Below are 12,441 nucleotides of genomic sequence, written 5' to 3'. Positions count from 1 at the left end.
CCTCAAGTCCACAGTCTAGGTGTTATCTTTGACAGTAACCTCTCTTTTGAGAAACAAGTAAATTCTGTAGTCAAGAGTTGCTTTTTCCAGCTTCGTCTATTAGGTAAGATCAAGCCTTTTTTATCTTCTAGGGATCTTGAGAAAGCTACTCATGCTTTTATTTTTTCTCGCCTTCATTACTGCAACTCGCTGTATTCTGGGATTAGCAAATCCCTGATACACAGGTTACAGTTGGTCCAGAATGCTGCCGCTCGCTTTCTGGTTGGGGCAAGAAAGTATGACTCTGTTTCTCCTATTTTGGCTTCTTTACACTGGCTGCCTGTCAGTTTTCAACTTGATTTTAAAATCTTGTTGCTAGTTTTTAAATCTTTACATGGGCTTGCTCCAGCCTATTTATCTGAATTGTGTGCTTTACACCAGCCATCCAGAGTGCTTAGATCTTCTGGTCAGTTGTCACTTGTTGTCTCTCGTACTAAGTGTAAAACCAAGGGGGACAGGGCTTTTGCAGATGCTGCTCCTCACCTGTGGAACTCTTTACCTCATTACATAAAGAGTCATTTACAATTGAACTGTCTAAAACAAGATTAAAGACTTATTTCTATTCACTTGCATTCCGTGACCTTCAGTAATACTGATGGTTTCCTCATTGTGATTATATAACATTACTTCTATTTATTATTTATTGTATTTATGTTCATATATTTTATTTCTATGTATGTTATTTGTTTGTTTTCTTTTATTCTATTATTGTAAAGCACTTTGGCCACAGAATTCTTATGTTGTTTTAAATGTGCTATATAAATAAATTGACATTGACATATATTTTTTGATATATATTTTTTAACCTTCTGTAAAAAATGTAATTTCCCTTTGAAGCCAAATAAAGTATAATCTAGTCTAATCTTTACAGAAAGTTATTTTAAGATAATTTGAAAATATGTTAAATTGCATTTCAGATCTCTTAAAGTGCATTTAAGATTTTCTGAATTAAGACATATTTTGAGACACATGCAATTCATTTTAAGAAACAGTATCTAAAATGCAATTTCACATATTGTAAAATACATTTAGAGATATCTTGACATGTTAATTTAACTATAGGAGTACTGTAAGTTTCTGCAGCTAGCTGGACAGATGGTGAGTTCTTTGATTTGTTTAAATGCTCTCCAGGGTCACAGACAAACAACTTGTTTCTTAGCTGCTGCTGACAATTCGGGTTTATTGCACAACTATGTAACCTTTCCAATCTGTGTGTGTGCGTGTGTGTGTGTGTGTGTGTGTGTGTGAGAGAGTCATGTATAGAAGTTGTTTTTGATATGTCATGAGTACTTGTCACCACAAAGGAGAACGCAGGCAAAGAAAATGAATGGATCGATGGAAGCCCAATTTTCTCAGCTAATTTTAAAATCCATTTGCCATTGGCAATTTTTCACTTTTAGCTGAAAGACATTTCTCCATTGCCCTTAGTAACTTGCATACGCTACTCTTTATTTTTGTATTGACTCACTATTGCAAGTCCATAATGTATCATGCATTTGCTGACTCTTTTTTGTGATGTGAGCAGGTTACCAAGGAATCTCAGAGGGCTGTTGTTCCGTGTTGGTGTGAGAAATGGAGGGGATGAAGAATGGAGGTTTCTGCTGAAGAAGTACATGGAAAGTACATCTAGCACAGATAAGCTTAGCATACTTCAAGCACTGTGTCGAACCAGAAGCACTGCGAAGAAACTCTGGTGGGTGACTCACTTTCATCCTACTTAAACACAGAATGTTTGATTTAATGTGATTTATGGCAGATTAATGAATCTTTGTCATGCCATCCTGACTATTTGTGAAGGTTGCTGAAGACATCCCTCCTAAATCATGTGATCAAAACACAGGATTTTGGGACCATTATCAGACAGCTGGCGAGCTCTCCAAATAATAACAGAGTGGTCTGGAAATTTGTGCAGCATAACTGGGACAAGCTGACTACAAAGTAAGTATGCTTGAACATACAGGGATAATGGACAAAGTCTTCATGTTTTTTTTTTTTCCTTACTGAATAAGCAGTGTTCATCAAGTACCTACACCTCTGTACTCTTTATACAGTAATTCATTGCTTTATCAAGAGATGGAGAAATGCTAATATGAGCATAATAAAGCTGAATAAATACAATTAGAAATCAAATAACAGAGAAATTAAAAAACTGTGAATAAGATACTTAGAAATGGCATTTGGGGTAGAAGACACAGGGAAGTTAAAGTAATAAAGACAAAAACATTAAGATATGCATAAGAAACAAAGGAAGAAAGGCCAGTTGGCAGACTGACAGACAGATGAATGATTACAGTGTCTTTTGGCACAAGAAACACGGGCAAATGGAATCAGAAAGACAAAGTCATTTTGCACCAGTCTTCCCATCTTACAGGACTTGTGTTATTCCAGAGAAGGTCATGAAGCGGACAGGGAAAATCAGCGCCAACCCCTCATACCCAGGCCACGGGTTTTTTGAATTTCTCCCATCTGCCAGGCATTACAGGACTCAACTATGCCAAAACAAGCAGATGTAAGAACATTTCAAACCGACACAAGAACTCTGTGTGTCCATCTGGTTACTATGTCTCGGCCATTCTAACAGATAGTGTATTACAAACATTTGTAGTAGTAAAATGCATTACATGTTTAATTCTAATAGATGATGCATCACAAATGTTACACTACTTTCACAAATCCCATACCAAATGGAATATTACAGAGACATACCGTATGCTTTCTGTTCATATGTTCACAAATGGCAAATTCAGCTGGCCTTGCTTAGTATGGGCTGACCCACCTGCCATACCTCACCATATTCTTATATATAGTTAATGTGTATATATGTCAGTGTTTCCCGCACTGCCTTGCACTTTGTATGAGTGTTTACATTGTATGTCTTATATTTACCTCTGATGTGTGTCTGTCTGTCTGTCATGTAACTATACTTAGACAGTCATCAAAAAATTGCAGTCAAATTCCTTGTATGATGCATACTTGGAAGGTAAATATGATTCTGATTCTGAATAGCATGTCATAGGGAACTAAAGCCATGTCATATTACACAATTTTTCCAGCAGTGTTTAGTTGTAGACTTCATGTACATAATTTTAGAAAGTCAGGCCCAGTTGCATAGTGTTACAGTTTAGCAACTTATTCCGACCAGTCTGTGACTCGTTGATTTAATTTTATCTTAAGTCATGTGGGGGGTGCTTTGTGTATGCAAGACAACCAATGAGCACTGACCTGGAAGTACAATGCATATAAGTAGTGATGAGGAATAAGGAACATGAGCGTTTTAGGCCTTACAAACAGACAAGAGGCCTGTCTGTCTGATGTCTTGTGTTTTACATACTGTAACAGAATTGGGGAAGAACAGGTAGAGATTGCGGCTGAACTAGCCATACCTAAAAACCCTTCTCATGAGCACCAGCTCTGCCAGGTTGCACGTCATTGGTGTCAGAAGGACAAATTTGCACTTCTTTCTTGGAAAGTCATCATATAGTCAGGTAATCTGACATCCCCAGTGATTTCTAATCATACAACTGACATATTCGGATGACAAGATCAGCAACTGCAGTTGTTATGTTTCACATACCCTCCAACTAACAATTTGTGTAATGTGACATCGGCTAAGGCAGCTTTGCAGTTATCCACACCACATGGCCTGCTTGCAATTATACATCTGTTTTACAGATTTCAAATAAAACTTACCTTTAACTTGAAAAGGTTCCCCTCACACTCCTCTCATTTCCCATGTATTATGGGATAAATTGTGTGATACTGTCAAACTCATTGTAATAGATCAGGGGTGGGCAATGTTGGTCCTGGAGAACCGCAATGGCTGCAGGTTTTTGTTACAACCAAGTTTCTTAAAGAGAAGTCAGTTATTGCTGATGAAGCTCTTATTGCTTAAGTGACATTTGGATGCTTCATTTTAGTTTTCTCGCTTGTTAAGGTTCCCCACCCTTATTTGCTTATTTCAATCTTAAACAATCTTGTTTTTAATGGCTCCTTATTTAGTAATAAGATGTAAATGACAAAGCAGTCAGCAGTTCTCCATCTAGCTTGTTTCCATTTACATCTGTGTGTGTTCATCATGCACTGTTTGATTTAATAAAAAAATGTGTCAGACTGAAAATGATACGTTTTAGGCTTTAACTCATTTGGATGACATCCATGGAAAGGAAAAAATCTACGATATAAGAACCTTACATTGCAGACTAACAAGCCATGAAATCAAATAAGGCCTGAGATTGGCAAAGATTGGTTTCTAATTAAGCAGTTGGGTTGGAATGAAAACTTGTAGCCACTGTGGCTCTTCAGGACGGACATGTCCCAACCCTGTAACAGATGCATCCATCTATTTGCAGACTCACATAATATAATGCAAGATCATAGTGGGAGGCCTCACTCTATCTTTGGGCATAAGACACATATTAATAGGATGCCTTGCTCATATTTTATGTACACACAAAACCAATTTAAAGTCACTAAACAACCTAATATGCATGACTTTGGAAGAAAATAGGAGTATCCAGGTAAAAAGCCACAAATGCACAGGCAGTATGTGCAAATTCCATGCAGACGATGGCCAAGCCAAGATGGAAACCCAGGATTTCAGCCACCCTTCTCATTGTAGTACCCCTGTAAATAGACTCCACATTGAAATAAAATTACCAAAACTGAGTATAAAAGTACAAAATATTAGTTATTTTATGGATGAAGGAAATACAAAAGTATAAATCTAACAAAAGGCAGGGCAAATTCTGTTCCTCTGCTGGGTTTTATACTCCCATGGCTCTCCCAACTGACTACCTGAAGACATTGTACTGCTGTCTCTTGGTCTACTCCCATTTTCTCTGTTTCTCTTTCTTTCTCCATTACCTCACTGCCAATGAAACTCCGGCTTAAGTCATCTCCTGACTCAAAATCTAAGGACCGCTGATATATGCAGTATTAGCCAAGTTCCAGGGGACCACTAGTTTGGACTCCTCTTCTTGAATATAGCATTTACCTAGCTCTTTCTGGGTGCAATGCCATCCTTATGTCCCTTTAGCTCATTGGAACACCCTTGAAGCTATGCAAGTTGTAATAAGGTGTATCTGGCCCTTTAATCACTTGCTGAAGTAGTCCTTTGAGAATCAGGCTAAAAAGACAACATGAATAAATGAGATCTGACAAGGAAAATGCTGGAAAGAAAAAATACATAACTTGGAATCCCTGTAATAATGTGTTATACCACACACTTCCTCAGATACTTGGTATCTGAAGTACATACAGTACAAGCCTATTTCATGCCAATGCTAGTTAAAGAACTGAACTTCTCTTAATGATGGCGCCTTATTCTGTTGTTACTAGAACCATATTAAAGTTGCCTTTCCAGGACAGTAATCTCTCTTCATCCAATCAACTTTAAGGCATCACTGAAAATACGCTTCCATCATTATTTACAGAAGTGAAAGCAAACATTATTTCAACTTGAAAGCAAAGACACCTTCTATAGTAAGCAAATTTTTAGACTATTATCAGACAATGAGAAATGGTGCATCTTTGTATATGCAGTACAATCCTGGAATAACAGCTTCAAACAGTAGAACTCCAATGTAATCCAATCAGCCTCTTCTTATCTAAACTGACCACACACACAGAGTCACACCACCAGAGGGTGCTACTGGTCAACCAATTAAACAGCAGGCAATGCACGCTAGGTCAAATATTTTAGAAGCACAGTCACACAATACAGTGACTCAGAAACTAGATATACCAAACACCTACTGCATTAAAGAGTGCCATTCCCATGCTTAAAGCGCTTAACAAGATTAAGGTACATTACAATCGTATGATTGGAGGGCAGGCATGGTATGTGACTTAACTTGCTTAGTGGCACACAGTAAATCACACATGGAAAACCTTCAGCCTCTTGATTTAAAAACACAAGACTTACAATAGAGGTCTGAATAAAAACCCTCATCAACAAAATGGGAAAGGAAGAAAAAAGAAAACTGAAATACTCCAATTTTCAATTGGATTTACAGCAAACCTAGTAAAAACTGATAAATAAGAACTAATTTAATGCAGATTACAAGACCACGGGAATGCCTTTGGAAAAGTTGGATATGAAAACTGGAGAATTACCATAACAATGATAATAATATAAATAATTAATTACATTTATATTGTGTTTTTTTCGCTACTTAAATGCTTTTTACATAGACAGAAGGAACCGGTTCAACCACCGGCATTATATAGCACCCTCCTGGATGATGTGACGGCAGCCATTTTTTGCACCAGTACGCTCACCATGCATTAGCTATTACGTGGTGAAGTTGTGAGAGAGAGAGACAATTAGAGACAGGGGAAGATTAGGGGGCCAGAATAACCAGGCTGTGATGGGCAATTTATCCACGACATTGGGATATTCCCTGTTCTTTAAAAAGAATACCCAGGGATCTTCAATGACCACAGAGAGTCACGACCTTTGTTTTATGTCTCATCCAAAGGATGATAGCATGGTGCCTCAGTCACTGCATTGGGTCAAATGGTTCTACAAACACAGGCAACAGGGTAAGCACCCCTGTTGGCCTCACCAACACACTTTAAAGCAGCAACTCAGGCTTTTCCTGTATGGTCTCCCATTCAAGTAGTGGCCTGGACCGACCATGCTCACTTTCCAGTGGATGAAGTTCTAAAGTGCTGGTGGCATTGCTGTCTTAATATGTCAGCAAAAAACATTGCAGCACACTCCAAATGCATAACCCACTGTTAGTCAAAACTTTGAAGACGATACATCCAGTTAATCACTTTCTTCTTCCTCCAAACCTGGAAAAGATTCAGCACTATAAGAGAAGACAGATGCACTGATGGTGCCCACAAGTAGCCCTAAGTGTGTTTAGTTTGTAGGCAACAAAATTCAATATGCATGTCTGCATGTTTACTGAGGACCAAATAAAGGGTCATCCCTCAAAGAACAGAGATTCTAAAAGGAAAGCAGCACCATATAGCTGACATAGTGTGCTGAATGCTGACTGATTCTAAAGCCGGTGACCAGTCAGTAAACATATTCATGTCCTGAGGATTCTTCTTGGGTGTGTGAAGCCATAGCTTTGCTTCAACAATCTGCTTGCAGAGCTAATCATCCAGCACTTGTGCATGTTTGCTTTGGCTCCATTATTGGGTTTGTAAATGAAAGTAACATTCACCGATTAGCCTTTGAGAATGCAGCTGAACAACTCATGCAAAATTCATTCAGGACTCCAGTCTCCACTTGCACAAAGGGTAAACAATTCTCAGTTGGAAGGATTAAGAGTTATCTTCAGCTTATTGTGTGATGAGTCAGGCAGGGAAAAAATGTAATGACAGACACCATTCGACAGCCACGGACCTTAACCAAGAAGCAGAAAGATTCATTAAGCAACACTTTGCTTGGCAACATCTCAGCACTGAAAGGTAAACCCATGTGTGAGTAAAACACTGTAGAAAAATGTAACCTCTTAATTAATACAATGTATGTCAGGTTTCAAATATTTGTATGGGATTGACACAAGATCATTTAAACACTTGGTACTTGCAAGAAATGAAACCATAGTTAGCACAGTTTACTTCCTGAGCTGATGGAGTGGACACTTGCAGATACTTAAAATGTTGGCATGCAACCATGCCTGCAAAATGATTTTTTTAATTAACTTTGCATGCATCAATTCAAAGGGTTGATAGACTGGGTTAAACCATATTTAAGCTATGGAAAAATGCCCATCTTTTTGCATATGTTAAATAATAAATTCACCCAACTGTTATCTTTTCATGAATTTGACTGAAAGAAGCCTGTCCTGCTATCCCAACAGTAAGGGGTACAAAACAAAAACAACTTGGGGCAAGACACCAGTTTGTCACAACCACACTCATTCACATGAGACAAATTTCATTTTACATAAACCATGTGCACAGTGGACATTTATATAACAATGCTACCTAATGGATCCAGCAAACTTGGATTCCATACCTCGACAGATTAGATTACATTAGATAAACTTTATTAACCCCATGAGAAAATTCAGAATTATTCTCCCTGGTCTGCAGGAGTATTTTTCCCCCACAACCCAAAGACATACAGGTAAGACCAACTGGCATCTTTAAATTTGTCCAGTGTAAGTGTGTGTGTGTGGGTCAGGGTCCTATTATGGACCACTGACTTGTCCAAGGCTGATTCCAGTCTTGTGCCAGGTGTTAACAGGATAGGCTCTGGCCTCCTGCAACCCTGAACAGGATTTAATAAGATTAGAATATTATGTTAGGTTCAGACAAAAAACATGCAGTTAATGCCACAAAACAAACTGACTAAGGTTAATGTGGCCCTTAGATACTTAGTACTTACTAACTAACTTTGCTTGTTCCCAGGATGAAATTTGGCTTTCTACAGAAGGTCCTTAAATAAATTATTAAATAAACTTCTATTCAAATAAATTGTGCACAAACACATACAAGAATGACTAAAAAGGAATAAAATTTAAAAAGAAAAAAACATACAGACATGTTACCTTTGTATAAAGGAGCCCCTGTAGTGTTTCTTGACACACTTTAGCTGAATAACTCATTAGTTGAAAGTCCTCAGTGTTAGTGTATCAGAGAAAGGATGTGCAGCATTGTTCATAATGGCACTTGGTTTTAATTTTCTCCTTTGCTATGACCTCCTACATGTCTAGAGTGCATCCTATAACTGAGATAGCCCTTCTAAGTAGCTTGTTGATTTGGTGGGCCTCTTCTGAAGTGATGTTACCAGCCCAGCACACTACAGCACAGAAAATTGCACTGGCCATTACAGAGTTGTAGAAGATGTGAAGGATGTCATTACGCACATTAAGAAAAAAGAGCTTGCTCTGCCCTTTCATATATAGCTTCTCTGTGTTAGATGACTAGTCCAGCCTGTCATTGATGTCGACCCCCAAGTACTTGTAGGTGAATAGTGACCGAATATAGAGGATCTTTGGTGTGGTGAAAGTCAATAACCAGTTCCCTGGTTTTGCTGATGTTTAGTTGCAGATTGTTTTTCTGTACCAAAAAACAAAGTTCTCCTGTTGACTCCTCTACTCTGTCACATCACCTTTATTAATACACCCCATAAGTGCAGAATCATCTGAGAATTTCTGTAAGTGACATGACCTGCTGTTATATTTATAGTCTGAGGTTAACAGAGTGATCTAAAAAGGAGACATGAGTGTTCTTTGAGGTGCTACAGTGTTGCTCACATCCATATCAGCAACACAGTCCTCAAGTCTCACAAACTGTGGTCTGCTTGACAGACAGTGCATTACCCAGGACACCATAGGCTCATTTTCCTGTATATCTCAGGGTTCACTCCTCAGTGGGGATGGCTTGATGGTATTGAAGGAACTGGAGAAAGCAAAAAACATAATCCTCACAGTGCTGCCAGCTTTGTCCAGGTAAGAATAGGCCTTTTGGAGCAGATTGCAGATAGGTTTTATCTGATACTGACTAAAGTACCTGCCATTGCCTAGGTATATTTGTATAATGAATAAGCAAAGAAAGCAAAAGCTTATGTGTTATTTTTAAATGGTGAGACTGTTGTTATTGTTAGTTGTCCCATCTGTCATCCACACTGTGGCACTATCAATGTCTTTGCTCTTGTGGGCTTAGAATTTGTTCTTTTCATATTCCATTGTACTTCAGTATTGCAGCAACTTCTTGCTGGGTTGTAACAATGAACGTTCATGGTCATTTTCATAGTTTAAGGTAGACAGTTCATAGTTCTTAAACTATGAAGAAAAACCAGTAAAGCCAGTATCAAACAATAGCCCTTTGACTCTCCTTTTGGCACCCCAGTGTCAAAATTGTGGTTTCCAAAGTACTCTAGCTTGTCTCTATGGTCCTAGAGGACAACCTTACCAAAGTTGGTCCATATTTGTCAAAGGGTGTAGGACTGTATAGGGAACAGGCATACTGTACATATAATCAGAGAGGTACTCTATTTTATATATCATTTTTTACACATATCATCATGATAATGCACTTAAGAAATAAAGTATTGTCCTCGGATAGATTGCAAGTAAATGCTATGTTCTTAGATTATCAAAAGGCACCTGCTGCATTTGCCTGCCTCTTTAGCCAAAGATACCTTTACACAGCTGTCTCTTTTAAGAAAAGAAGCAACATTCATTTCATCTAACTTTTTTAAGATGTCATGTACAGTAGTTTTTTTTGAGTTCTGCCTAGTTACATGTTTTACTCAGGTTTACATATCAAGCCAGTTCAAAATACAGGATTATCATTAACTTCCTTAACATCCAATTTGACCATGTTCTTATGTTGCATCCAGTGCTGCCAGGGTAGGCACCAGCTTCCTTTAATCCTGGCCAGTGTAAATGGGCTATAAATTACATCTGTAATCTTATAAAATAATTTATATTATTATATTTATATTTGCCATTTTAGTTTAATTTCACTATTAAATGTCTTGACAATATCTTCTTATTCATGTCAGTTTAAGTAGCACTTTCAGTGGCAGCATTGGGCAGGAAACCACCCTAAGACAGATGCCACAGCATGGCAAGAAAACCCAAAAAGCATATATTTAGATAACTTGAGGAAACTGGAAGAAGGTCATACAAACTTCATGTAGAAAATGTCTTAGAGTTTGAAATCAACCAGCGACCATGTGCTGTGATGCATATGCTTTGTCATTTCCAATAAATCATTTAACTGTTTTGTAGACTGTTCTGGTTGGGCAGTGGTCAACACATTATTCTTTGAACCAGGGACCAAATTTCAGAATTCCTCTTGTCAGTTTCAGAGTGGCTTTAACCAGCAAGACAAATTGTTTCCACTACAAAATCACTCACTTTATGGTCTACAATTAAGAAAACATTCATGCATTTGGGATATGGAAGAAAACTTACATGAAGGCATTGATCATGCACAAAGCCTACACAAAGTTACTGTCACCAGGCCAAGGATGGAAGCCAGGTCACTGAAGCTGTGAGGCTCCAGTGGGTGACAGCTGGGTTTCTGTTACTGACCCAATCAATCATATTTTAGTTACACTCAGTTTGAATTGAAAACATAAGGGTTAATTGGAAAGAAAAGAAAACGGATCACTTGCATTAAGTAATTGTTACCTTACTTTCTTGACAGGTTTTCCTTAGGCTCCTCATATCTGGCTCACATTGTGCTTTCAATCACTTCTTACTTCTCCACTCAGCAGAAGTACCTTGAAGTAAGTTTTCTCCTTATGTGAACTGAACAGACAAGGAATAACTGTTGGTTAAAGAAAGTTTTAATATTTTAAGTCACAACGAAACAACATCACAAATCAGTAACGTTTACATATTGTGTTTGTTTCACAGGTAAAGAGATTCTTTAGCTCTGGGAAGAACATGCATAATCTTACGTTTGTCAGGAGATCCCTGGAGGTCATCAGGCTCAATATCTTGTGGCTGCAGAAGAAGAGAAATCCAATCAACTTCTGGTTAAGGCAACAATATACTGAAGCATATATAGCTTCAAGATATTGTGGTGGGAGAATTTGGAGAGATAGTTTCTGGGAGGTCTTCTTTGATTATTAAAGCACAGTGGTATGTTTCTAAAATAATAAAATTGCAGAATAAATGATTGGCTAAAACAGGTTGGTGTGCATTTTATCTCACAGCACCTAGAAGCCCAGTAATAAACAGCATGATTATCAGAAACAGTGATCAGAAATGCTTCCATAGCACTTCTGGTGACCCGGATTCGACTAGCCTTTAAGTCACTGTTTGAGGGGAGTCTGCATTTCACTTGCTATGGGTTGTCATCTGGTATGCTGGCTTCCTCTCATATACCAAAGACATATGTATACTTCAGCCCAGAGATAAGTCAGAGGGAGTATGTGTATGAGAGTACCTTGTGATGGAGTGGATCCTCATTCTGGGACAGATGCACATAAAACTGTGACCTTTAAATGGATGAGATTGGTTCAGAAAATGGAGTAATAAGGATATGCATACAGAAAAATGAAGACAACTGTCCCCACAAATATTTGCACCATGGGGCCATGTATCAAATCACTTGAACCTTCTCAGTGCAGAATTTCTGTATATACAGTATGTCTCCCTGACTTGTTCATATTAGAATGGGTCTTTATATATCTCCTTGGGCCACTGTTATCAAAGTGTAAAAACCACAGTGTAGGTATATCTGAGGAGGACTTAGTGCATCCATTTATGTGGCTAAGTAGATAGAAGTTCAGTATATGATTTCATTGAGCCATTTGCATCAGGTGGTAAGACAGCTTGTGTGTTCTTCTCAGCCCTTCTATAACAAGATGTCGTGACATGAGGAATTGGAACATTTACAAAAGGAGGATAGCTGGACTCTTGTGTCTCACTTGAATTCTGTTAAAATTTATGTTGAAGGGCCAGATTTAATGGTGCA

The 12,441-nt window shown here is 38.1% G+C and overlaps 1 protein-coding gene across 1 annotated transcript in view; it reads left to right on the top strand.

The window, feature by feature from the left end:
* The window catches only part of LOC120541569 (endoplasmic reticulum aminopeptidase 1-like), a 96,456-nt gene extending 84,815 nt beyond the window's left edge, over nt 1-11,641 (top strand). The window contains exons 15-18 of the mRNA XM_039773327.1: nt 1,565-1,732; nt 1,837-1,977; nt 11,164-11,245; nt 11,376-11,641. Of these exons, the coding sequence (XP_039629261.1) occupies nt 1,565-1,732; nt 1,837-1,977; nt 11,164-11,245; nt 11,376-11,594 (610 nt within the window). The 3' untranslated portion in view covers nt 11,595-11,641. The remainder of the gene's footprint in view (nt 1-1,564; nt 1,733-1,836; nt 1,978-11,163; nt 11,246-11,375) is intronic.
* The last annotated feature ends 800 nt before the right edge of the window (nt 11,642-12,441 follow it).

The sequence above is a fragment of the Polypterus senegalus genome, chromosome 12, assembly GCF_016835505.1.
Source record: "Polypterus senegalus isolate Bchr_013 chromosome 12, ASM1683550v1, whole genome shotgun sequence".
Lineage (NCBI taxonomy): Eukaryota > Metazoa > Chordata > Cladistia > Polypteriformes > Polypteridae > Polypterus > Polypterus senegalus.
Note: the sequence above shows the minus strand (reverse complement) of the source record. Positions and strands in the feature narration are given on the sequence as shown.